This window comes from Brachyhypopomus gauderio, chromosome 2 (assembly GCF_052324685.1).
Source record: "Brachyhypopomus gauderio isolate BG-103 chromosome 2, BGAUD_0.2, whole genome shotgun sequence".
Lineage (NCBI taxonomy): Eukaryota > Metazoa > Chordata > Actinopteri > Gymnotiformes > Hypopomidae > Brachyhypopomus > Brachyhypopomus gauderio.
Window position 1 is genome coordinate 1,257,501 of NC_135212.1, and position 27,936 is coordinate 1,285,436.

The 27,936-nt window shown below is 43.5% G+C and overlaps 2 protein-coding genes across 2 annotated transcripts in view; both read right to left on the bottom strand.

Annotated features, from left to right (window-relative positions):
- nherf1b (NHERF family PDZ scaffold protein 1b) overlaps positions 1-13,334 on the bottom strand; it is a 25,990-nt gene extending 12,656 nt beyond the window's left edge. Inside the window, exons 1-2 of the mRNA XM_076981809.1 lie at positions 12,630-13,334; positions 945-1,115 (exon numbers count right to left, since the gene is read on the bottom strand). Coding sequence (XP_076837924.1) covers positions 945-1,115; positions 12,630-13,109 — 651 coding nt within the window. The 5' untranslated portion in view covers positions 13,110-13,334. The remainder of the gene's footprint in view (positions 1-944; positions 1,116-12,629) is intronic.
- A 3,265-nt stretch (positions 13,335-16,599) lies between these two features.
- On the bottom strand, positions 16,600-27,377 carry trap1 (TNF receptor-associated protein 1). Its single transcript, XM_076981822.1, has 18 exons — positions 27,191-27,377; positions 26,442-26,588; positions 26,177-26,259; positions 25,470-25,610; positions 25,250-25,321; positions 24,981-25,141; positions 22,998-23,107; positions 22,797-22,870; positions 22,121-22,276; positions 21,904-22,024; positions 21,202-21,271; positions 20,961-21,108; positions 18,453-18,638; positions 18,188-18,326; positions 17,980-18,065; positions 17,648-17,793; positions 17,411-17,483; positions 16,600-17,196 (listed from the first exon to the last, which is right to left on the bottom strand). The coding sequence occupies exons 1-18, from the start codon at positions 27,360-27,362 to the stop codon at positions 17,095-17,097; spliced, it is 2,187 nt and encodes a 728-aa protein (XP_076837937.1). The 5' UTR covers positions 27,363-27,377; the 3' UTR covers positions 16,600-17,094.
- Between the last annotated feature and the right edge of the window lie 559 nt (positions 27,378-27,936).

Genomic DNA, 27,936 nt, shown 5'->3' on the forward strand with positions numbered 1-27,936 from the left:
TATGACAGGCCATTAGAGAAAGAAATATAAAAGGCAACTGAAACCAAAATGTTTGGATTAGTCAGGCTAGTGTGAGTTATGCTTAGAAGGAATTCCCACCACAAAAAAGCAAAACACTGCTATACTTTAAAACCTTAAAATGTTACATGTGATGAGCTGAACACTGAGGGTGTCAAGGGCACGAGTGTGTGTGTGTGTGTGTGTGTGTGTGTGTGTGTGTGTGTGTGTGTGTAGCGTGTGTTACCACGCCTCTTCCCCCAGCACGGTCACAGTGACAAAACAATGTGCTCTCCACGGTAACAAAGGCTGCCTGAGTGACACTAAAAGCCCAGCTCTCTGTGGGGGGTCTGGAGGGCCTGTGGGAGAGTAAAACCTCCCTCATCCCTTTGTGGCAGGAATAGACGGCTACAGAAATATCAATTTGTTGCTCGCTACATCATCAAAAGAAAGTGAAAATAAAGCCTGAGATTGTGGGGGACATGCATTCATTTAGGGAAAGGGCCGAAACATCCATCATCTGTTTTACGTTGCCCAAGCTCCAGTGAACCTCAGCACTGCAGTTGGCTCCCATTTGAAGTTCCCCTCTCAGTAAAACATGGCCAGCCTTTTGACTCTGCTGTTGCCCTGCAGCAAATCAACTCGGGCCAGTGATACACTCTGCTCCAGTACTGTCTGCTCCAGTACTGTCTGCTCCAGAGCTGTTTCAGGAGGACTTGTTTCTCTACGCTAAACAGGATGGACACTGAGCAAATCTTTCCCTTCCAGAAGTTGTATTTCTCCTCCAATGTTCCAAAACATAGTGAAGATAAAGATACAACAATGTCACAGTTTATGGTGCACATGTGGTTCCAACTACATCTCTGTCCAAGAATGCATCGGGCACTCATGGAATTGATTAAAGCAGAACAGACAATGACATGTGAGGTGCATGTGAGTTTCCGTACCTGGACTATGCGGTCTTTGGGCAGTAGTCCGGCTCGTTCGGCGGGCGAGTCCTCATCCACAGCTCTGATGTACTGGCCCGGTTTGGACTTCTCGCTGTGCAGGTTGAAGCCAAAGCCACTGGACCCTTTCTGGATCACACACAGACGTGGCCTCAGCTCATTCTGAAAGTTCTGCCCATGAAACAAAAGAAATCAGTTATGATCGGTTACAGAGCAAAACAGTTACCACTGTACACAATAATGTTCATCAGACATTCAGAACCTCTAACCAACATAATTATGGCTATTTCAGTTATTTAGGTTTTTGGCTTTTTATTATATCATATACACTTTTATATATACTTAAAATAAATATATGTTAATACTTTTCCCACTGTTCATGTACAAAACAATTCTACTGCATGTGTAGTCTGTGACTCCGCCACATTGAGTCAGCAACCTTTTTGTATATTTTATAATCACAATATGACCTCTTTCGTTTGAAAAAATATCCCAGCTGTAATAGTTGAATGCTATTGGCTAAAAAACCCACACCAATAAAAATGGTTCATTACCCGTAATCGAGGTAAAATGTTCAATTAATCATGATAATGATTTGAGTTCATATTGCCCAGCCCTTACTTGACGATAGGAGGCAAGACACACTGAGCTACAGGAGCAGGAGTGAGGGAACACTTCCACCCTCAAACCCTCAACATCCTATTGACCTGAGACAGGGCACAGCATGGGGTCACCTTACACCTCTCACTCTTCACAGATGGCATGCTGTACATTTGATATACCTATACTAGTCCTGTGTTGAAAAAATCGATTTTCCGATTTAGAATCGATTCGCATATGATGATCTGATAATCGATTCATACGTCCAAAGATTGATTTTTTAAAATTAAAATTATTTTTTACATTTCCCCCAGTGAACTTTTACCCCCGCCTCGTCACTGAATTCACGCAGGCGTGCTCAGTCAAACTAACTGTAAAACAACATGGCGTCGGACAGTGCCGGTAACGACGATAGTCAAATCGGAAATCTAAAAACAGAAGGACAGTTTATCCAGTGTCAGTGAGTATTTACAGTTAGTCCATGTCACTGACCGTTTACCCAGTGTTTTTACAGTTTAAAAAAGTTTAAAATGTTCTTGTAACGTTGGGCGCAAGGCGATGGACGAGACAGAATCCTTTGCACTTTCCAAATCATTACGTTTATTACATTTACGGAAGCGCAGATAGCGCACATAAAACACATTAACAACGAACATGTATTACAACAACGACGAGCACAGGACACTGCGCGAACGCACATTAAATAGACAAACCACACAAACCCCACAGGATGACGAGACGAGCCATAGGTGAGACAGATAATCACAAGACGCACCCGCACAAACGGAGATCCACAGATGCAGACAAGTAGACGCAGACGACGTAAACATACGCCCAAAACGGAGGGGTCGGGGACTGCAACGTGACAGTTCTTTTCTTATATTCTCACTTTAAAGAAAAATACACGTTTACATTTTATACTTTCAGTTTATTAAGTGTGAGCACTTTTAAAATAAAAATGCATTTGGTAGCAACAGCTTTTGGGTGAATTCTTAATAATTTCAATCATAATAATAATGCACTGGTTAGTGTCCCAGTAGGAGTCCACTGTTGCAGATATAGACACCTCAAAGATGTCCTCTGTTTATTGTCCTGGATTACCTTTCTTGAAGGTAGATTTACGATGACCCTTTTCACCAGTCTTCCAGCCATCAGTAACTACCAACTACCAGTAACTATTTGCTGATTAATATCGATATAATACTAGTTTTAACATGTTGCTTTTGTACATAGTCAGGAAACAGCTCAAATACATTTTTAGTAACACTAAACCCCGAATTGGATTGAATCGGATCAAATTGATTAAATCAGATTAAATCGATTCTTAATCTTCAGAATCAGAATTGGATCGATTCTTGGAATTTGAATCAATACCCAGCCCTAACCTATACCTATATATATATATATATATATATATATATATATATATATATATATATATATATATATATATATATATAGTTCATCCTGGCTTGGAGTGGGGAGCTATGTTCAGAAAGACAAACATATCTAACTTTGGAAACATAGTACTGAAAAAGTAAACGTGGACAGCTGGACAGCTACGTGTCAACCCAACTGACATCACAAAGGTTACAGAAATGCATGGAAACAAACACAAAGACCTCCCATTTTAAAAAGCCCCAAAAAGGATGTTGATGCAGCCCCCTGAATAGAAGCATGGTGATCAAACCCATCAAATCCTGACTTCTTCAATCAAAGTTAGATGACTAGTATGGGGAGACTTTGATGCTTGTGTTGGATTAGGGTTCAGGCAGGTGATCCCTGCTACTCGATAAGCGCAAGCTCAGACCATCACAGGGAGCTCAGCTTGCATCTCCAAAAGGGCTCACTGGACTTGACAGTAGCATGTCAGGTCAAGCATCTTGGAACAAATATGTCATTAAAATCTTGGCTTGGCACAAAGTCAGCAATGCAACAAGAGAACAGTTTTGAAAGACGGGTACTGAAAGTGGATATGGAGGATAGGTGGTCCCAGGCCCACAGTAGACAGCCTGACCCTTAAAACATGACCCTGCAGAAAGAATCTCTTAACCACATAACATAAAAATATATAACTGCTCTTTTTAAAAAATGCCTGCTCCTTAATCTAAACTCCCGAGACTTTCTGTGCTCTCTTCCTGTCCTTCCTATTCTTTGGGAAGAACGACAATTCGGCAAAGCAGCCACGCCCAATTCTAGTTTCCTGAAGACCCCACCTGCTTCCCCCTCTCAGGAACATCCCGCCCACACTGGACCACAGCAATGCGGAAACCTGACCCCACCCCATCAGATAGCGCAAGTCGCCAAACAGACACATGCCATGATGATGAAGCCCTGCCTCTCCGGATCTACACCCAAGGTAGGCCAGCATCCCAATAAAAGCTCTCAGAGACTGCCTAGGTCTGGAAGGGTGTATGTGTGAGTATGTATGTGCTCTGCTCAGAAACTCCCAAACAAATATAGCAGCTATAATTAAGCAGCTTTGCCTACTTGAAATGTAGTGCAAAAACGTCTGAAGTCAAAAGCTAGAAACGAACAGTCTGAAGGCATCAGAGTGGTTTGCAAAGCCATTGCTTCTCTGGCCCAGTAAAGGGGACCATTAGCAGATCAACAGAGGACATGTTGTATAAGAATTGGGGAGGAATCTTGGAGAGGTCAAGGAATCCGTGGAATCTGCTGCCCAGTCTCAAAGATGGTCAGTCTCCTGAGGAAGAGCAGAGTTTCACTCCTACAGTACGTCCTGTGTACACAACCCCAGCCCTGACCTCAGATCAACACGCCTCCTCGTCTCTGTTTGGGACTATGTCCTGCTCAGCTCCCTCCAAGACAACACCAGGCCAGGAATCAGGGCAGAAAGCTTAGTGACTCTACATCAGCAGCAGTAGGTCATTTTTGGCTTCTCATCTTTCACACTGCGATAAGCGGTTGTGGGAAGAAAAACTTCACTGGAAACAAAGATTATAATATTATATTTTCCTATATTTAATATTGCATAACAGATGCGGAAAGGGTTAGGACTTGTAGCTTTCCCATTCAGTATCATAAACCACTTCTCTTCTGAACAATACACAAGCCTTTCATTTTCTCTTTCCTGAGTTTGCTAGACTCTACCGTGTCATTTCCCACTGCACTTAATTTTCTGTTTTGAAGTGGAGGAGGCTTTTTGCCAGGCTATGATCTTACTGCTCAACAGAAGAACGGTTCTTCAACAAGAACGGTGTTTCCACAACTGGTAAAAGAGAATCTCTGTATAAGAGATATATTGGAGGGCCATGATAATGTTTAGAAACTATCTCACAGATAGAACTCAGTGTGTCTACTCAGATGGCCACAAATCAAATTTGTGTTGATTGACTCAGGAGTCCCACAAAGATCAATTTTAGCCCCATTTGTTATTTTCTATATTTATAAGTACTATTGAAAAGGGAATGCCCACAGCTAAAGTACATCTCTATGCAGATGATACAATTATTTATACAGTTACTTCTTCTTTAAATCAAGCTACTAATAATCTGCAGGCAGCCTTTCAACAACTACAGGCTACATTATGTGGATTAAAGTTGAAATGCTAAGAAAACTAAATATATGATCATTTCTAGATCTCGTTCTTTGGACGTATCGTCCATTGGTATTTATACCTTAGAGAACACTGAAATAGAAAGAGTGTCATCCTATAAGTACCTGGGTATCTGGTTGGATGAAAAGCTTTCTTTTAGAGTACATATTGAAAACCTAGTGAAAAAGTTAAAGAGTTTTTACTATCGGAACAGGACTTGTCTGAATTTATCGGCTCGATAAATACTGGTAGAAGCTCCATTTTTAAGTGGGCGTACTCACACTAGGCACGGTTTGCTGGTTCCGTGCTGGGACCCGGTTATCCCCCCTCCCCACTCCCCCTCTGGCCTGCACTCACACTGACTTCATCAAACCGGCCCGAGCACGCTTACGTCATCACAACGCCGCTTTATTTGGAAAAAAGCGCGCTCGCACAACACTATAGAGTTCACGATTCTCTTTTTATTGTATTTTTGGAGTCGTTTTGGGAGTGCAGAAACACGGTGCAAGCACAGATTTATCGATCATTTAACACAACGATTGTCTGCTAATCGCTTTGCCGCTATGACTGTTTAACGTGAGCGTCGCATCACTGACGTCATGTTTGAGTTCCAGCGAAATGAACCAATCAGACGAGGCACCAAGCGGGCCCGGGCACGGATAGAACTCACACTAGAAGCGAACCGTGCCCGAGTCCACATGAATCGTGCCCTGGCCCACCTCTTCAAGCGTGCCCGGGCCCGGATCACAGAGCCTAGTGTGAGTACGCCCTACGGGGACATTTTATATATGCATGCTGACTCCACTGCACTTCGCTGTTTGGATTCGGTTTATCATAGTGCCCTACGTTTTATATCTAACTCATTTAGTCGAACACATCATTGTGTACTTTATGAACTTGTTTCTTGGCCTTCCCTAACACTAAGAAAATGGCACTGGTATAATTTTATTTATAAAGCCTTACTGGGTATACTTCCTTTTTTGTCAGGAGTTAGGAGCACCTATGAAACTCGTTGGTCTAAGAGATGAAGTACCTCCTTGAAGTACCTAGGGTTAACTCAGAATGGGGGGAAAACAGCCTTTTCATATTATGCTCCCTGGTCTTGGAATAATCTGCAGAAAGCCTTACAGATGGACAATGCTGTTTCTTTAAAGGACTTCAAACTCCTAATAAAGAACTGTATAACAGAAAAATGCAACTGCTACATTTAAGCATGACCCTGTGTTGTATTATGTTTGAATCTACTGTTATTATTTGAATGTTTTGTTGTTCTAAATTTTGTAACTGGAAACATTGGGCTGTCTTGGCCAGGTCTCCCTTGAAAAAGAGATTTTAATCTCAAGGGACCTCCTGGTTAAATAAAGGTAAAATAAAAATAAAAAATAATGTAGAGCTAACCTTAAATGGTTTACTCTAAACTATACAAAATATACCTGAACGAGTAATTTTTAAATGGGATCAGCAAAAAAATTACAACAAAAGAAAACAAGAATTAAAGTGTGTTTTGTTGTCTTTAATTTAGGTGCTCTGATTACCAGTAATTAAAAAAATGTATAAAAAAAATTAATTGGCCAGTTCTGTTTTTGACAGAAATCTGCCTTAATCTGTCCCCTATATTTGTTGTATGAGTGTAGGAAACAGTATGTAATGTGCTTTGGCCTTTAAAGCTGCTCTACATTTATTGAGCTTGAGGAACTCACAAAGACTGTATGTTTGGGAGGTGTTCACACTCAGTCCCACACTGAGATGTCTCCTAGTGTGAGGAAACTGAAGACTGAAAAATGTGCTTCCTTCCTGCTCTGGCACACACATGTGCACACACGCACACTGACAATCAAGCGAGCACTAGGACGTGAGCACCCTGTTGAGGAACTGGGAGAACTTGAAGAGGAGGCCTGTCTCATCTAAAACCACACTGGTGCCAGGAAGCATCAGCAACATCTCTTTAAAGCAAGTTGTGGCATCTAGTTCCAGTGCCAGCATTTCGTAGTGTATAGCAGCGCCCACACTAGTGTGTTGGTAACTATTCTGTCAACCACACCTTCAAAGCCATTCAGATTGTTCTGTTGCAGATTGTGCGGAAAATGAACAAAAGTATCTGAAACACAGAAAACAGCTAATTAACATAGTAAATAACAGCTCATTAACATAGTAAATAACAGTAATTAACATAGTAAATAACAGTCTAATGTGTTAAGTCCTCGGCCATCCTGTTTGGCAACATAAGAGATGATGTTGGAATTTTGAGCACGCCACAAGACGCTTAGCTCCTGCTAAATATATATATATATTCTCATATATATGGAGATAGAGAAATACCATGGACTGAAAGCAGAAATAGAGAGAATGTGTGAGGCTAATGCTCTTAAGCTGGGGAGGGGCCTCCAACAGATCCCAGGAATGACAACTCCAGTCTTAGTTCAGAAGACCACCATCCTAGGAACGGCAAAATTACTCAAACCCTCAAACTTTCAGCCCTCTGGTAGAATCTGGAATACCATCTGGAAGGATGAGACAGGAAATTATGTACTGACAACAAGGACTTCTTCAGGTTCCCTCCGTCATGTTTTAACCGTGGTGTCTATTTTCCATGTGCGGCTAATTCTGTTGGGTCCAAAGTCCAGTCACATGGTCTTCCTGGCACATGGTTTGCAAATGATCAAATGTGTTTGCTTTTGTATGGACTTCACTCTGTATGCAGTGATTACCAATTGAGTGAGAGCTACATTGATAACACTTTTACTATTATTTTCCTAAGTCAGTGAACTACAGTCCCCCAGTGCACAAGAGCCTTCTGATGGGGAGAGAACAAGAGAAGGTGCTGGGCTGAGGTAGAGGACAAGTACAGCCCAGGGGCTCCACACTGATTCACCCTCTGTGACTGTTTCTTAGTCATGTTTGTCAGTCACATGAACTGATTTGGCCTTTTGAGCCTTTGAATGGAATAAAACAGAACTTCCTCCACGGCTCAGTGGAACCAAATATAGCAGAGTGAATATATTAAAACATTTCTGTTTTCTTGTTCATTCTACAATTTCTCTAATCCTCTTTACCCAGTGATAAATAACGTTTAGGTTCTGGAGTTTGGTCCTTTTTGCCTTAGGACCACACAACAAAGAATATTATTAAAAGCCCAATAATTTCCTGACTGAACATTACCAATTTAGGAGTCTAACAGACTCAACCAGCTAGTGAAGAATGCTATACTTCAGCCACTGAAAGCAGGCGTTTGAGGTTTCACTGAAAGGTTTTAATTTACCTGTTTGATGCAGCTTGGTATCATACTTCACTGTGATTTGCTTCACAAAAATATAAGTGTTTGGGATTTGGTCTGTTGTTTGGAAATATCTGAATACACATCAGATAATTTAGATTTGTAAAAAAGAAAAAATAAATGTCCGTCAAAGTATTTAAGTTTTTCAAAGAAAAATAAAATTGTTCCTCTAAAATAACACACACTGAATTAACTGAAACAAGTCATATATTTATTTTTCTCAAGTCCTCTTCTACCAAGTCCAAGGGAATAATAAAAAAGCTGAATTTACATTAATTAGAAAATACACCTTTATTTCATTCCTTGCTTAAGCTATAATTCAACACAGTTTCATGTTTGCAGCAAAACGTCCTAATATTTTGAGATTCCTTATGATCTTATTCATAAGGACCCAGAATTTCAGTCATACTATGTCATAAATCCAGGGTTCATACAGCCTAGCGTTTCTTGCTGTAGTCTCCAGTCCTGCTCTCTTTCAGGCCCCAGTGGCAACGCTACTCAGGGCGGGGATGCTAAGATATTTCAGGCTAACAGAGTGTCACTTCCTCACTAGCCCTGTCTTGGGAGGGAACTTTCCTTTCTCTCATTGTCAGACAGAGTTTGTGAACCCTGAGAAGAATGGACTGAGCCACGAAATGCAACATTGTGACAGGATCCCCAGGAGACAATCTCTCCCAACCCCTGCCTCCCCCTAGCCTCATTCTTCCAGTGTCTGACATGGCCCTGGGAGAGGGGTGGGTACACATGTGTCTGGCCTGGCCGCTAGCATCACTAGTATGCCCACTGCATAGACACACACACACACCCACCCACCAGAGTGCTTGGTCAAAATCCTAGAGCTCAGGAAGTTGTCTTAGTGGCGCTGCCTCACCCTGGGCACAGACGGGGCTGTGGAGAATGCCCCGGGGCTGTGCGGAGGTTTCTGCCCTGTTCCTGCCCCATCTCTCACTGGGAATAAGCGAGCTTAGGCCCATATGTGTCCGCAGCCTTGGGGGATTGCACCTGAACCGTCAACATTTCTAAGAATGTAACGAAACATCATTCCAGGAAAGATGGAACTACTGGTTTCCAATGATATTATGGTTGCAATGGGATCTAGAAACAACTTAGACATGACTATGAATGAAAATATTAAAGCTTGTTGTTAACACAAACCTTCCAGATATAAATACTTTCATGGCCTGCTACTTTTCGAGGGTGGAGCTTGAGATCTTGAGCACGTTTTACACTCATTTGCCCAAATCCAACACAGTGTGTGATACTGACTCTCCTGCTCTTTGTTCATGTGAACCTTTTCCTCTAGTGAGCACACCCTAACAATCAGAGGAGGGAAGGGTCCTGCCAAACTATTCACTCTCATACGAACACAAACAATGTAGAAAAATACAAAGACACACACACACACACACACACACACACACACACACACACACACACACACACACACAGCAGTCACATGAAAGTAAATAACTTGGCTAAACCCAGACAACTACAGTACAATATACCTATATAATATACCTTTATACAATATATCTATATACAATATAACTACGGCTTTCAAAGTAATATGTTTTCTTTGGCTGACTATATAATATGAACATTGCCCAGACACACAAATGCTGTTCAAAGGTCAGCTATAAAGGTCCAAGGTCAGCTATACACATGAATTCCAATGGAAGAAATGTAAATGGTGACTATGGAAAAATGTTCTTGAGTCAGTGTTTTAGAGTGACAACACTCTTGATGCTCATAACAAAACAAAGGAAGATTCACACATCCATGGAAAACAATGAGAGGAAACCACTCTTGTGGGGTCTGTGTACTGACCAGTTCCCCCAAGGAACAGAGTCCCACAAACAGCCATTGACTACATTGAATTCGACTCACGATTTGCTCGATTTGCTCATACGTCCTTGAGTTTTCCCTGATTGCTCTGTTTAACACTGTGTTTTTAAATATTGGTCTGTTTTTGCTGCCTGGTCGGATGATTTTAGGAAGACTTTGTTCTTTTCTACCCGGTGCTGTCCAAGGGCAGGTTTCATGCCAAGGGCGTGTCCGCTCCAAACTGCAAGTATTTTATCTACAACAGCAGGTCAGAGAGCTTGAATATGGTTTTGGTTGCTGCCAAGTGAACATGGGGACACGACTCTATATATACCCGTCACAGACTTCAGACTCTGAAAGGACAACACAGCAAAGGAATGTAATCTTTACTAGATGATTAGTCAAATGAGTAATAAAAAAAGATTTTAGACTGCATTATAGTTCTTGAATTTATGCATAAGAACTTCTGGTTCTGTGTAAAGCCCAATGCAATTACAACTGCAAGACATGTAAAGTGTGCCTCAGAGGGCCAATCTCAATCTCCTACTAACAGAATGACCTGTGATTGTGTGAGGGATGTTTCCATGTGTCTGACCTAACTCAATGATCAGAAACAACTAACCTTGTACCTCTATGCACACAGCCATAAGTGTTTTAATCTTCTACCACATATCACTACTTTTAAAAACAATTCTGTATCTGTTACTGCTGTAGCTATACATTATATATATAGCTGTAGCTATACATTATTCTATATTTTTGCACACCCATAACTTTTATATTTATGAATGCCTATATAGTTTTGTACATATATTTAAATGTATTTATATGTGAATGCAAAAGGATGTCTGTGTCCAGTTTGACAATGTGTTTACATGGAAGATTTGGGAAAGGATGTATATAACAAAAAGATCCTGTCACTGTACCGAAGGGCCAGGAGACTGTAGGTTCTCTCCTTTAACTTTATTTCAGTTCACAGTACACCCCATACCTGCCTTGTTTGCTATAATGTGTAACAGATCCACAAACTTAAATCAGAGCCTCAAGCAGGGCATTCTGGGTAGTTTGGTGATGGTGAGCATAGGGGGGTGGGCTGAGAGAGAGCCAGAGCTGTAAACAGACTCATCGCCACGGGGAAGGCAGCTGGTTTCGAGCTGAACCCTCAGGGTTTTTCAGTATTAGAGTAGGCCACAAATCATTTGTATCACTACAGTGTGCAAATGTACATACATAGACAAGGGCATGTATGTTTGTGTATTAAAAAGCAGGAATGTGTGAGGAAAACATTCACAAAAACATGTACCCCAGCAGACGGATAAAACTGGCTCTCAGCCCACAAGACACCAGTATAATGTTCCATTAGTGTGGTGACTGTGCTGACATTGTTCTGGACTGACTATGTTGACTGTCTAAAGTGGTACTAAAGCTACATCTTCGAGATTAAATTGAAAAGAATCAATTTTGGTGAAAAAAATCAGAATCTTTAAAAAGCCAGCAGTATTCTGGTTTAAATCATGTGAATGGCACAAAAAGATATCTAAGCCATAATGTATTGTTAAGATAACAACATGGTATATTGTTCAAAAGTAACAAACCCTTTATAGGTCCGTGTTAACGACATCTTGGTAACTACCCACGATACTGTAGATTAGATCCCACATATCACAACCCTGGAATTAGCCTTCTAGTTTAAAGAACAGAGTGGCTGCTACAAACGAACGCTTTCTTCATTTTGAATAATCATTTAAATACCACCTGTTTACTGAAAATTGTCGTGGTTTATAACCAAACCGAATGTTCTGGCTGACATTAGTTTTTTTTTTAAGACGATAATAGTCTAAATAATTACCCTAAAGATTAAATGACAAATTGTCCATACCACATCGAAATGCTGTATCTGGACTTTCCATTTAATTTATGCTTAGCGCTGTAGATTACACTTTCCCTTCAAACATTCATAATAATCACTACAGCCTAAACCTGGCACAGGTGGCGCTGCTCGCTCTCGTCCTGCGCGTGAACAGTATCGCGCGCTTTCGTCGCCACAGTGCGCGCACACGCACGCTCCGGTTGTTCGTGGTTCTTGCTGGGTGAGAACGTCGCCGCTACTGCGGATACACGTCCAGGTTCTCCACACCGGCCCGGTACCACACGGCCATTCACTGCCGTCGTGACTCACCAAGCATTAGAAGGGCACCGACAACAATACCAAGTGCAGAACAATACCCTATAATACGTGTTATAAGGACGTTTAAGTCGTTAAAAGTGATAGAAAACTTTGTTTTGTTCTTACAGACAGTATCTTGTTCAATTGTTGAAACATATTTCGGTTTTCTTTCAGTAACTTAATGTAGCCAACCCACTTGAAGCCATTCAAGTTGACAAGTTACAAATACATTATTACTACCAAGCATATACATTTAAAAATTACCTTTTCTGAACTCGCGGAGCTGACTCTCTTTTCTAGAGGAGCGTGCTCTACTTCGCCGTTTTTCATCGGTTCTGGTGTCGACTCTCTCGGGGTGCCGTGCCCCTCAACGTCCCCGTTTTCCAGCTCACAGTCTGGTACAGGTATCCCGTCTATGGCATATTCTCTCAGACATTTCAAATCATATTTTTTCAACAGTTGCTCAGTGTCGACGTCCACAACTAGGAGCTCCAGTTTGCTGGTAGCCGCTCGGATCCGAGACACGACCTGCTGGTGACTCTCGCTCTCCACGTCCTCGCCGTTCACCACCACCAGCTTGTCTCCGGCGCGCAGCCCCGAGCTCTCAGCGGGCGAGTCCGGCTCTACGAGCCGTATATATTGTCCAACTTTACCCTTTTCTCCATGAAGATGGAAACCATAGCCGTTGTCTCCCTTTTCAAGAACGCAGAGTCTAGGTCGAAGATTTTCTCTCAGGCTCGGCATGTTCGGTCTGTGGCCGAAACAACCTGTTAATGATGTCGCTAGAGTGAAGAAAACAGCAAAGTCAGTTTTTTCTTCCTTGAAAGGTTACGGATGAATCATGCCACCCTGCGCTTAAGAAGCAGGCTCGTTTATCGGTTCCGTTAACTATGCTGGGAAATAAGTAACTGTACAAATCGACGGTAACGTCTATGGACATTTCTGTCACCAAACGGCTCCTCCTACGGGAGCCAGGCCGCCTCCTCTCGCTGGTACCATAAACCTGCCAGGTCTTCAAATGCGTTAAATACACAATAGCAAAACTCTTTCTGGGCTGTTGGTGTAATACAGTATCTGGGGTCGTCAGTGGATTAAGAAGCACAGGACAACTTCATTAACCAACCTTCTAGCGTAATATAGTTTGAAAATAATGGTTATGAATAAATGCTTTCGTTCAAAGCCATTTGATTATTAAAACTCAATTTATGCCATCAATTACTTATTTAAAACTGCATTTGCAACATTTCTTATTAAATCTAATAAAGCCGAGTGTAATAAAAGCGTTTATTTTAGCCAGGCTAGTCAAGTCAGAGTGACCAAATGGATCAGTTATTAAACATGTAATCGTAGTCATGTTTTTACTGGGACTACACTGTACTTTTCTCTACTTTTGATATTCTTCTTTGTTCTCTGTTGTGATCTGGGTGGTATTCGTTTTGTCTGTTTTTTGTTTAATGTGATCCATTCGAGGGAGTGATTCTTAAAATGAATCTACAGTAAAAAGAAAAACGTCCTTCACCAAAAAATATATTTTAAAAACTTTTAAACTAAACGATTAAAACGGTCATAGCCAACGCTTACCTAAAAAGAAAGAGCTTCAGATCATCGCGGTTTTCGGGAGCTGCTAAACCACTAAAGGTGTTCAGTGGGTGTCAGGGACTGGTCCAGAAGTGTTCAGTGGGAGTCAGGGACTGGTCCAGAAGTGTTCAGTGGGAGTCAGGGACTGGTCCAGAAGTGTTCAGTGGGTGTCAGGGACTGGTCCAGAAGTGTTCAGTGGGAGTCAGGGACTGGTCCAGAAGTGTTCAGTGGGAGTCAGGGACTGGTCCAGAAGTGTTCAGTGGGAGTCAGGGATTGGTCCAGAAGTGTTCAGTGGGTGTCAAATATCAAAACCCAGAACTTTCAATTCTACCTTTTACCTAGTCTGATTGTGTGATTTGTGTGTGACTTGTGTATTTGTGTGTTAACGGGCCGCCCAATGGAGGATGGGTTCCCTTTTGAGTCTTGGTTCTCCCGAGGTTTCTTCCTATTCCCCACCATCATAGGGAGTTTTTCCTCGCCACTGTCGCCTTTGGCTTGCTCATTAGGGTTCTGGACCCATAGTATTGTTAACCTTGTAAATCCTGTAAAGCTGCTTTGCGACAACTTGAGTTGTTAATAAACTTAAAATAAATAATAAATAATAAAGCTGTCAATAAACTTTGATTGATTGATTGTCAGGGACTGGTCCAGAAGTGTTCAGTAGGTGTCAGGGACTGGTCCAGAAGTGTTCACTGGGTGTCAGGGACTGGTCCAGAAGTGTTCAGTAGGTGTCAGGGACTGGTCCAGAAGTGTTCACTGGGTGTCAGGGACTGGTCCAGAAGTGTTCAGTGGGTGTCAGGCACTGGTCCAGAAGTGTTCAGTGGGTGTCGGGGACTGGTCCAGAAATGTTCAGTGGGTGTCGGGGACTGGTCCAGAAATGTTCAGTGGGTGTCGGGGACTGGTCCAGAAATGTTCAGTGGGTGTCGGGGACTGGTCCAGAAATGTTCAGTGGGTGTCAGGGACTGGTCCAAAAGTGTTCAGTGGGTGTCAGGGACTGGTCCAGAAGTGTTCAGTGGGTGTCAGGGACTGGTCCAGAACTGGTCCAGAAGTATTACATGACTGTCCCATTTGTTTTCCACCCTATTCTTTTTTGCAGTGCTTAGAAAACTGGAAATGCTCTGGGTTAGTTTATAGCTACTCAAGGGTTGAAAAGAGTGCAGAGCTGTACTGATTAATTAAATATTATAACTCCTACTTCATGCTGTAGTTAAGATAGGATACAGGCTAATCTCAAGCGGTGGCATGCGTGAATCTTACGGTCAATCATCAGTTACTCAGTTCATGTTGAAGGACAGGAAGCGAAACAGCAGATGATGGTAAGAGCGAGATTTTCCTGTGCTGCTAATAATACCCCTTAGGTTATAGTTAAGAGCACATACAGTCTCCACCCAAACCTGTAGCTTTCTCTCTTGGTCACTTATGTACCCTAAAGTTAGTAAACAGGGGTGGGTTTCCCGAATCGTTCGTAGCGCTAAGTACTTCTTAACCTCGTACATTTCATAAGAGGTTACGAAGTACTTAGCACTACGAACGTTTTGGGAAACTCACCCCTGATTTATAATGAACTTGTTCTAGTTATATGTACGTATTCATGCGATTTAACATTGATATTTTTTTAACTCATGTTTTATAAAGATCTTCTGGTCCAGCTAGTATTGCAACCGTTTTCTCTTGTCCGTTTCCCTACATTGTGAGTTCAGTCAAATATATTTCACTTTAGTCAAATATGGACCACCTCGTCTATAAAACATATCACAAATGGTTAATTTCTTTTTCTCTTTCCTATTGCGATCACTGTGCTAAGTACAGGTTAATATTTGTCTAGTCGACGATTAGACTTTGTCCCAAAACTCTACATGCATTTTTATGACTTTTTATCTTTTAGAATTGCTCTTTTGCGATTATAACTGGCTACTACTAGTCGACTGTCAAATTATTTACAACATATACTTATCAAGCTTACACAACTACTCTGTTCAATTTTAATGAACTAGGAAACGTTTGTTTACGGACATATTACACTGAAACTATCTGAGGATCAAAATCACCGAGCTCCTAGAAATCATTAGAAAAACCTAATATATGCGCAGTAGTCCTCACCGAATTAAACATTTTGATGGATGTCCCGCGTCGCAAGTTTTGAAAAACGGGAGTTTTGTTCAAATTTCTGGTATATACTGACACCGGGTGGACACAGTCGCCATGTCCGCAGTTAATATCATACATTTTAAACATGCCACGGTCAAACTCGCAGAACGGCGTGGATGTTTCTGTGCTTGTTTAGTTGCTCAGAGGAAGCAAACAGAATGAATGGTTATTATAATGACTTTTAAAAAATAGGATTACACATTTTAATTTGCCGAGATAAGTAGCTAGTATCACTCAGATTACTAGGATAAACAATCATTAAAATGTAACAGGAAAATAGCTGTGCAAAGTACAAGACAAGTGACAATCAATCCGCTGCATATTGAATACAATATACACTACTTCAGATGAAAAACTGTGTTGTAATGCGTTTTCCAGGATCAAATTCTGCTCACAAATTAGAAGGGGGGGGGGGGGGGGGGGGGGGTGCTAGAAGATTATTACCATTACAAAACAGGTGTTATACTAAAATTAATGAGTAGGCAATAGATTTAAGCTCTCAAATGACTGCATTCAACACATTTATTACAGATATCAGTTTTGAATTTGAACTTTACACCGGAATATGAAAGTGGCTGATAATGTAAGAGTACAGGCTGATCATTAAAAAAGGACAAAGGGCAAGTCAACAGAGCAGCCAACATGCATTAACAAGATTATGATCACTTATTCAAGAGTCCAAACTCCTTTTCACACAGTGCAGCTCTGATAGGAGGAAACTTCACACGACACTGTGCCAAGTTGACCGTTCACACAGGCCTCTGCCATACCTCCACAATCACCAGCGGCCTACTGCACATTTCCCAACAGCGCCATCTAGTGGTGATGATTCCTACCAACCCCCCAATACCCGGGCTTGGATTTAGGCTCAGTGGCTGCTGATTGGGCAGAGGGCGGGACAAGACTTGGTGGAATAGGCCCTACATTTACAGCTGGCTCTGTGGATGAAAAAACTAAAAGTCTTCAGGGCATGACCCATTAGATGCATCTCCATGACCTGGTCTCAGTGTTTCTCCAGGGCTTTGGTCAGCAGGTCGTTTAAACGGGAGATCATTGGCCGAGGGTCGTCATTCAGGCCAGCTGCGATCATAGCATTGTCATAAATCTAAACATGAAAGGAAAGAACATTTATTGGGTTATTCCATTTATTGTTGGTCAGTACAGTCATCAGACAAATGCCTCCACTGGTACCACACAGAGAAGAGCAATTCATATGGTTCATGTATTAGAAGTGTTAGTATACTAGCCATCAGGTTACTTCATAAAAACATACTATGCCAAATCAGTTAGGCACTCAGGGTTCAGGGTTCATCCTGTACCTGTTCCAGAAGCAGCTGGGCCAGTTCTGGATTCGAATCCTTCAGTGAATTAAGTTTCTTGATGAGGTCGTGCCTACACAACAAACCACACAACAGATCTAACTGTATAGACACTGGTACGATTAAAGCAGGATGTGTATGTGGACGCCGCTTTAAACCTCCTAAAACGTCTACCGGTAACTAATCCATCCTAAAATCTCGGACGCCTTCCTCATCGGTGTATTGAGCCGCCCTCACCCAGCGTTGATCTCCAGCGTGGGCTGAAGGATCTGCGCTCGCTCTTCAGTGGTGCGTGCCAGCTGCTGCGTGCGCAGGAAGTGGCGTGCTGCCCCCATCTCCAGCACCGTGATCATGGCCGGGTGGGTCGCCAGGCGCGGGGTCACCTGGCAGGGCATGGGAAGATACAGTCACACCGTCATGGCGCTCATGGTGCATCGAGCCGAATACAAAGTCACCCTCAAAGTTCTTAAGAGATTTGATCTCCCTGCTTAACAAAGACAAGGTTCCCGAGAGTTGTACCAGTCTTTAAATCTTCAAATGACTAGTTTTTCATCCACTGCTTCCGTTACCTTGATGTTGGTGACTCTCTGGCCCAGGGCATTTCTCATCCAGGCCATCAGATCCTCAGCCTGCTGCTCCGTCAGTCTTTCTGATGCTACAAAAGTAAACTGATAAATTAGTTATAAGAAATCCTGTTTGATCAACACTACAAAATGCAACTTCTTCACTGTCCAAGTAATACCACAAGGTTCACACTGCAGAAGGTTTTTATCTGACCTGGCCTGCTGTCTTGAAACTTTTCCTCTTTGTAGTGGTCTACAACGATGTCCGTTTCCACGGAGATGAGCTTCTTCTTCTCAAACTCTCGGAGGTGCAGCAGCGTCAGCTCGTCAAACTGCTCGTAGCAGAAAAGCACCTGCAGAGGGAGCCAAACAGCTCAGGAGGAGTCGATGGGCACCGCGCCACTCCAAAATCAGCGTCTGGATCCTTCAGGAAACAACATGGCGTGTTGGCCCCATGGAGCCCCGGCCCTCGCACTCACCTCCGTGTCCTTCTGCTTCATGGCCTCGTAGTACGGCGAGTGCTCGGCCAGATGGCGGCTGGGCGCACACAGGTAGTAGATGTTCCGTGTGCCTGCCTTCATCCGCGAAGCGTAGTCCATGAGGCTGGTGTGCTGGCCAGCGGGCAGCGCTGAGGACTCGAAGCGTAGCAGTTTGGCAATGTCCTCCTGATGAACGGCAAAGAAAAGCGAGCGTTACTGAATGGGAAAAGACCCACAGTGCAGCTAAGAGGGGTGAGGGCAGGTGTCTGGAGAAGCCTCCCTTTAGAGCACATATGTCAAAGTCAAGGCCCGCGGGCCGAATTGATTATCTATGGCCCCCTGGATGATATTTAATTACTGTTAGAACTGGCCCGCAGGCCACAGCCGCCCGCTGGTGTTTTGCATGCACAAACACTACATTCCCCACAATGCAACGGTAGCCCGCGAAGTCACTGCAGCGCGCACAAGCGGCGAGGGTCAGCACGGCGAAAATGACGTAATCGCAGTGGCTCCGCCCGTGCGCGCTGTCGATTCGCAAGGTTGTGCACCTCTCGAATTTTGTAACTTTGCGCGTGCCGCGCCTCAGCGCAATGAAGAATGAACAAAGTCATGTTTGCAGGGTTCATACACCTTTATAAGGTGGAATTAAAGCACTTGTACGTTACTTTCAAGGTCCATTTCAATATTTCCCAGCACGTTAAACTTAATTAATTTAAATATTTATACATATACTCGAAATAATTCGCTTTTAATCACATTATTTAATGGTGGTTTATTTTCAAAACGGCCAATCTTAACGTCTTCACTTTCTCTCATGTTTCGTCCTGTAATTACAAGAGGCTCGTATTTGTTAACATAATACAAGAGAACTGTTCAGTCAGACAGTATTTCAATTTCAAGTATTTTCAAGCACTATAGCCTAAATTCCAGCACTTTTCAAACATGAAACACAAAGCAACATTAAAATTGGTCAAGTAAATGTTCCTTCCCCTGTTTTTGAGGGGTGTTTCTTTATACTACCACATATCGTTTCGGACAACACTGCACAGAATGTGACGCGGCAAGTACAAACGCCTCCGCCGTTCGCGGAAGTTTGCGTGAGGTGGGCGGAGCCACCACGATGATGTCATTTTCGTTTGTGTGGCCCTCTGACACAATTCAGGTTTCTCATGTGGCCCCTTGTAAAAATTAATTGCCCACCCCTGGCCTAGATTAACCATCAGATTCATCAGGACACACTGCATACAAACTATTTGAGTGAGGGGAATGAATATCTGATTGAAGAGGGCTGATGACGGATATTAAGCCATAATTTACATACATCTTGTTATGAAAGCATAATAAAATGTTTATTTATAATCGGTGACAGTTCTTGCAACTGAACATTCACAGGAATCAAAAATAATTAATGAAGACTTAGTAATCAGGATGCATGGGCAATTGCTTTTAGTCATTAAAGAGATGACTTCTCTTCTTTAGAGATCTTTAGAATTCTAGAGCAGAAATCATTCATATAATGCACATACATGCATGCACGCTCTCTCTCCCCCCTGCCCAATACCCTACCTCTACCCCTCTCTCTCCCCAACACCCTACCTCTACCCCTCTCTCTCCCCAACACCCTACCTCTACCCCTCCCCCCCCCCCCCAACACCCTACCTCTACCCCTCTCCCCCCCCCAACACCCTACCTCTACCCCTCTCTCCCCCCCAACACCCTACCTCTACCCCTCTCTCCCCCCAACACCCTACCTCTACCCCTCTCTCCCCCCAACACCCTACCTCTACCCCTCTCTCCCCCCCAACACCCTACCTCTACCCCTCTCTCCCCCCCCACACCCTACCTCTACCCCTCTCTCCCCCCCAACACCCTACCTCTACCCCTCTCACCCCCCCCAACACCCTACCTCTACCCCTCTCTCCCCCCCAACACCCTACCTCTACCCCCCCCAACACCCTACCTCTACCCCCCCCCCCAACACCCTACCTCTACCCCCCCCCCCAACACCCTACCTCTACCCCCCCCCCAACACCCTACCTCTACCCCCCCCAACACCCTACCTCTACCCCCCCCCAACACCCTACCTCTACCCCCCCAACACCCTACCTCTACCCCCCCCCCCAACACCCTACCTCTACCCCCCCCCAACACCCTACCTCTACCCCCCCCCCAACACCCTACCTCTACCCCCCCCCCCCAACACCCTACCTCTACCCCCCCCAACACCCTACCTCTACCCCCCCCAACACCCTACCTCTACCCCCCCCCAACACCCTACCTCTACCCCCCCCAACACCCTACCTCTACCCCCCCCAACACCCTACCTCTACCCCCCCCCCCCCAACACCCTACCTCTACCCCTCTCCCCAACACCCTACCTCTCCCCCTCTCCCCAACACCCTACCTCTACCCCTCTCCCCAACAACCTACCTCTACCCCTCTCCCCAACAACCTACCTCTACCTCTTTCTCCAGCCTCTGTCTTGCCCTCTTTTGTCACTTTTCTCACCTTGACATCCTGTTCAGCTGTTGTGACGATACCTTCCCTCATGAAAAGGCCGTAGTCATCAAAAAAGCGGGCGTATTTCTCGGGTTCCTTCTTGCTCTGGTCCAGCAGGTAACGAATCACACGCTGCTGCAGTACATCCCGTAGTTTCCTGAAAAAGACACATAGTCCAGTCTGCAATCCATACATCCATGTCACAGTAATGGAAATTGTTACCCGTTATGAACAGATTTACATATTTTACCTGATGAGTGCACTTTCCTGTAGTAACTCTCTGCTGAGGTTCAAGGGGATGTCCTCACTGTCCACCACACCTGCAACACACATGTATGAAGAAAGAAACATCATCCACTAAACACTTGAAACGGAATCAGAATATTCTGTTATGGACATATGTTCAGAATACTAATCCCTAGAGAATAGTACCGTATGGACATATGTTCAAAATACTAATCCCTAGAGAATAGTACCGTATGGACATATGTTCAGAATACTAATCCCTAGAGAATAGTACCGTATGGACATATGTTCAGAATACTAATCCCTAGAGAATAGTACCGTATGGACATATGTTCAGAATACTAATCCCTAGAGAATAGTACCGTATGGACATATGTTCAGAATACTAATCCCTAGAGAATAGTACCGTATGGACATATGTTCAGAATACTAATCCCTAGAGAATAGTACCGTATGGACATATGTTCAGAATACTAATCCCTAGAGAATAGTACCGTATGGACATATGTTCAGAATACTAATCCCTAGAGAATAGTACCGTATGGACATATGTTCAGAATACTAATCCCTAGAGAATAGTACTGTATGGACATATGTTCAAAATACTAATCCCTAGAGAATAGTACCGTATGGACATATGTTCAGAATACTAATCCCTAGTGAATAGTACTGGAGCATAAAGACAAGTGTGTCGTGCTAGACGCACCTCGCAGGAAACGCAGCCACTTGGGCAGGATGTCCGAGGCCTTGGTCTGGATGAGCACCTTCCTACTGTACAGAGCCACGCTGGAGCCCATCTCCCTGCTCACGTCGAACATGGACGGCTTCTACACACACACACACGTATGCAAGCACATGTATGTGTATAGAGCCACTGCTGTGTTTCTGCATGCGCTGTGGGGCCCTGGCTCTTGCTCACCCACCGTCTCAGGCACGTAGAGGATGCTACGGATGTTGAGCGGCGCGTCGGCGCGGTAGTGCAGGGCGTAGCGAGGCTTGTCGTACGCCTGTGCCACGTAGCGATAAAACTCCTCATGCTGCCACTCACTCACCTCCTTAGGGTCCATCATCCAGAGCGCCTAGAGGGGAAACACAAGAGACTCACGTCATCCAGTGGAGAAACACCTGAGATTCACGCCATCCAGGGCATCTAGCAGGGAAACGTGAGCTTCATGCCTGGCCAGGTTCACTTCTTTCTCTCACCAGACAGACCTCTTTAGAGGTGTTACCAGATTGCAGTCAAATGTAGGATCAAAGATTAGGACGCATATTCGCAAAATATCTTCATAGGGGATTACTCGGTTATTCTAAACTTCCCAATCTGGAATTTGCTGCTCAGACAAATGTTAGATGAAAAGTCATGTTAAATTAAGATATTTAGTTAAACCAACACAATTTTTAAAAAGCCAATCCTGACCTTCCCCACAGTGTAGTGAAGCACAGATAAACATACAAGCAAAAATGACAGCTATGTGTTTAATATGTAGTTCAAACTAATTCCAAACCAATAAATCAGCAGGTAGTAAATCTGATACACGATGCAGAGATTATCAATATTACCAATAACTTGCCAGCATTACATGTACTGGTCAAACTCACCTGCAGGGTGTTCAGTCGCCGGCCATTCAGATAGATGGGGAAACTGACAAAGTTGCTGTACTTGGTTACAACCTCTATAGAACCAAAACATAGAGGAGAAATTAATAGAAGCAGCAGGAACTTCCTATGTCACCTGCTATGGTTTAAATGCAAAAATACATGACATAAATGAACAAATTTATTTTATCTAAAACATGCTACCTTTGACACGATCCTCAGAAGAGAATTCCTTGCATTCGTCCTTGAGGTGGATCACAATCTTGGTGCCCTGTCTCACCCCACTAGCCTCTGCGATCTCAAACAGTCCTGAGCTGCACAAATACAGAGGTACTGAGAGTGAATTCAGAGCTGTGAATGCCAAGTCCGAATTCCAAATTCAAACACTGGCTGAAAATAAATAAAGGTAAATGTGCCGTATTTTGTCAATTGTGATTTTTACACCGCAATCGAGATTTGTCCTCCACTTTTAACCCATCTGTGCAGTTAGGACACACACACACCAGGGTGTCTACAGGTTTGACCAAGTGAAAATTAAGACATTTTAAGACTTTTTAATACCGTTTTCCAAATAAAATTAAGACCAACTCGCAAGATCATACACGTTAAAATAAAGCACAAAAACTATCTGATTATTTACATTATTTAATCTAGCTGCTTGAAAACTTCAAATGTGAATGCACAAGACAGACAATACGAGACAAACATTACAATTTTTCACTGTACAGTAGGCTATACACCAGGGGCGAGGCTAGGGTATTTTTAGTGGTGCTAGAGCACCACCGTGAAGTTGCTCAGCACCCCCTGGCTCAACACATTTTTTAAATATTATATTATGCAAAAACCTTGCTCTGCACCTGCGCAATACTTTGGTATTGTGCCTCTCTGAGCACTGGGGGCTGGGCACCCCTAAAGACCAGATCCTAAAATCGCCCCTGCTATACACAATGAAACTTTATACAAAACAAAATTCAAACACTGACAACAGCATCATACCACACACGCTCACACACACGGCCATTTTCCTGTTTTTCTGATTCATACTCCAGCTCAAGCTCAACCCCTTTCAGTTCTGCTACTTTTTCTCTGAAACGCTTTCTAATGATGTTTGATTTTGTGATCACTTTGACCATCAGGGTTCCTGCTTTCCCTTCGGCTTGTTCAGCAAGTAAATGATTATTATAACTGGTTTATACTTGACGCGTCGCGAGCGGCGCGAGGGTCCGCGCGGCGAAAATGTAACATTAAAATTGGTCAGGTAAATGTTTCTTCTCCTGTTTTTGAGGGGTGTTTCTTTATAACTACCACATATCGTTACGATGTTCGCGCGCTACGGTCACTCGCGAAAGTATAAACCAGGCACCAGGCTTGAAGGCGGAATTAGGGAACATGGTTTTAAACAATGAGTCAGTTCCTTCGTTGGATCTGTATGCCTGGTGACTCGTAACTGTTTTAGCGCCCATATTACCTCAGCCTTCAAAGTATTGGTAGAGCCGCATACAGCGTGAATGCGACGTAGAGCAGAGCTCGACTGAATGGTTCTCTTGTTGGGCAAACGGTGATATTACAGGCTGCTGCTGAGAGCCTCGCTGGTATCTGTGACAGCTCTGAGCCACCAGGAATATGTCGGGTCTTCCAACCATTTCTGGCTAAGTTTGCATTTCCCCATCTCTCCGAACAGACGTTACCGTACACACATCCCGCCAGTCCAACAACTACGCGTGCTCGTTAAGCCCGAAATACTGCGAAGGTTGTGCACTGCATGGCTACCGATTTCCGCCCCCGAAGTTCAACACATGGCTGACGGAATTATTCCTCCCTAAATTTAGCTCCGCAAATTTAAGACATTGTGGTTGAAAATTTAAGACAAAATAAGACTTTTCAAGGCCTTATTTTACAAAAATAAGGCCCCAGGGCAGGGGAGCAGTTGGGGTTTGGTGCCTTGCTCAAGGGCACCTCAGTCATGGCCTCAGGTCTGGGAATCAAACCCACTACCCTCCGGTCACAAGACCAGTTCCCTACCACCAGACCATGACTGCCCCTCTTCCCCATCTCTTTCAGATATAATGGTCACATATCCAAGACCATTCAGTGTGTTGCTGATTTATTTTTTTTACTTATATTGTTTGGGAACTTCATGCTGTGTCAGTCCTTGCCTACATTACAGACCTGTTCTAAGTGTCTTACCCATCTGAGGACCACTTGTATCCAGGGGCACCTGGCTCTGCGGTCTGTGAATAAACATCCACTTTGTCCGCCACCATGAAGGCTGAATAAAAGCCGACACCAAACTGGCCAATGATGGTGCTGCTCGCTTCGGCTTGGTTCTGAAGAGCATCCAGGAAGGCCTGCAGAATGCAGAGGAACCATGACAGAAGATGTGATTAGGACACGCTGTGGTCTTTGGGGAACTCATGGGTAGTGCACACAGAAGAACCCCACGGACGAAGACGCACCTTAGAACCAGACCGAGCTATGGTTCCCAGGTTAGCCACCAGTTCCTCGTGACTCATTCCTATTCCCGTGTCCTAGATGTGAATAAAGGACAATTCAGTTCACACTAACATCAGGAATGTCTACTTTGGACATCTGTACCACGAAAATTCACAACACTGCAAACTACACTAATAGCACGTAAAGTACATTTAAAACAAATCCTTCATTGCTGGAGTATACCTGAATGGTCAAAGTGCCTTTGGCTGCATCTGTCTGCAGGTGAATTTCCATAGGTGCTGTGTCCCCGCCTCCAGTGATCAGCTTATGTCGAAGCTTCTCTAAGGCATCGCTGCTGTTGGAGATGAGCTCTCTGATGAACACCTGGAACCAGAAAGCCAAAATGATTTCCCCAGGTTAGAAACCTGACAGGTAGCAGAAAATCTAGGCATAGCATGAGAAATCTAAGCAAACTCATACGTCTTCTCTAACCGAAGATCCTGAGACTTCTGTTGACAGATCACCTATTATCAAATAATTCTATAATGATCCAAATCTCATTAACCATGTCATTTTACACATATATACAGGGGCGCAGATGGCACTGGGGACGGGGGCACAAGCATAAACGTATATATTGTACAGCTTGGCCCCCCTCACTTCAGAATTTCCATCTGCGCCCATGCATATATATATATATATATATATATTAGAGCTGTCAATTCCAGGTGCCGCGATTAAAAGTCCTCACCAGGATTTTGCTCAAGCTTGCTAGATTTTCTAATTAGCAATCCAGGTAAAATTAGTGGAATCAACACAATCCAGGAAGCCTGAGCAAAATCCTGGTGAGGACTTTTAATCGCGGCACCTGGAATTGACAGCACTAATATATATATATTATATGCATATCCTACAAGCTATTTTTGTTCTTCATAAGTATTCCGCCTTACCTCTTTCTCTGAGTACAGAGATCTGGCCACGATGTCCAGCAACTTTTTTGTCTCTGCTTGGAACTCATGCTTGGAGAAGGATCCTTACCAAGTAGAAAAAAATGTATTAAAAGTTAATCAAATTACCTTAAATGAAACACGTCTACACTTGGTGACCTGATTTTCTGATGTGTTTAGCTAGATAATGTTTAAGAGGTAACAAATGCAGAACAACATGTCTTCATGTACAAACAAACAAACACACCAGAGTGTTTTGGTGCCCTACCCTGCACATTCTCGGTGTCACTGATGATGTTGTGGAGAGGCTCCTCCTCTTCCGCTTCCGCCTGGGTGCTGTAGGCTCGAGACGTCACAACCTCACGAGCGCGCCTGGGACTCGTACAACACCACTGCTGCCTCGCGCTGCTGCGGCCTGTTGTCAGGGGAAACAGGAGGATGTTGTGTTGCTACGTAACCCTGCAGCGCGAGCAGACGAGCTAAAGCTCACAGCGCGTGCAGCCCCAGTGTGACGGACACGCGCTCGCTCGGCCAACCCGCTAGATTACGTAGTTAGATCATTATAATGTGAGCTAGCGGAAAAGAGCTGTCTTTATAACGTTAAAGAAAACTTTATAGGAGATTTTAATAAAACATATCGTATAACACACACACACACACACATATATATATATATATTAGATAGAGAGAGAGAGATAGAGAGATATATATATATATATATATATATATATATATATATATATAGATAGATAGATAGATAGATAGATAGATAGATAGATAGATAGATAGATAGATAGATAGATAGATAGATAGATAGATAGATAGATAGATAGATAGATAGATAGAGAGAGAGTGTGTGTGTGTCGAATCAGTAGCATCTAACAATTAAGCCTGCATTAGATTTTAATAAAAGTTAAACTCACGTAAGTCCTAAGATTGAATACGTCATGGACTGTTAGTGTAGTCATTTAATTCAGGCTACAGGGTTTAAATAATGAACTAGAATAATGAACTTACTAGCTGCACTAAACGTGGCTGGTACGGCCCGTATTCCTGTGGTTGGGCTGTATGAGAGAAGTCTTGTGTTGACCCTCCCAGCAGCTCCCAGCGCGGATCTGAGCAGCGACAGGCAGCGCGACATCTTCCCTCTGACCTGCGGCGCGACAACCACGCGAGGAAGGACCTTCATGTCGCTTACTGATGACGTTAAAGCGGCGTCACACGTGCGCACGCGCAGTTTTAAGACTTATTTTAAACCGCTTCAGTTATTTGAGGGCAAGATTACATTGTATTCTGTATTTAACGTATTTATTTGTCTTTCGGAAAGTACTAGTAAAATCCCGAGAAAGTGGAAACTGATAGAAAACTGGTACATGTTCGTTGTGGTATGATGAACGTTATTGTACCGTATATATAATTTTAGGTTGTACTGTGCGAACGTCTTTACGTTGTGCTGCGCTACGACACTGCAAAAGGACACACGTTAAAACAAATAAAACACGTTAAATAAATAAAACACGTTAAAATAAATAAAACACACGTTAAATAACTCCGTTACACGTTAAATAACTCCTCGGGCCTCAGTGACACCGCCGCACGAGGGCAGCATCTACCCCATGCAATGCGCGAGCTCCCACGCCTCCGTGACGCAAACGCAGCAGCCTCGCGGGAGTCGCGCGCGCCTACAGACGGGCGCATAATGGAGGCAGCAGCAAGATCACAGACCGCGCAGTCCACATGCGGGATAGTTTATCAAACCCAGT

Coding starts and splice junctions, on each gene's coding strand:
- trap1 (XM_076981822.1), bottom strand. CDS start 27,362: ATGAAGGTCCTTCCTCGCGTGGTTGTCGCGCCGCAGGTCAGAGGGAAG. Junction 25,611..26,176: donor CTCTGTACTCAGAGAAAGAG/GTAAGGCGGAAT, acceptor TTCTGGTTCCAG/GTGTTCATCAGAGAGCTCAT. Junction 21,109..21,201: donor CAGGAAAGTGCACTCATCAG/GTAAAATATGTA, acceptor TGTCTTTTTCAG/GAAACTACGGGATGTACTGC.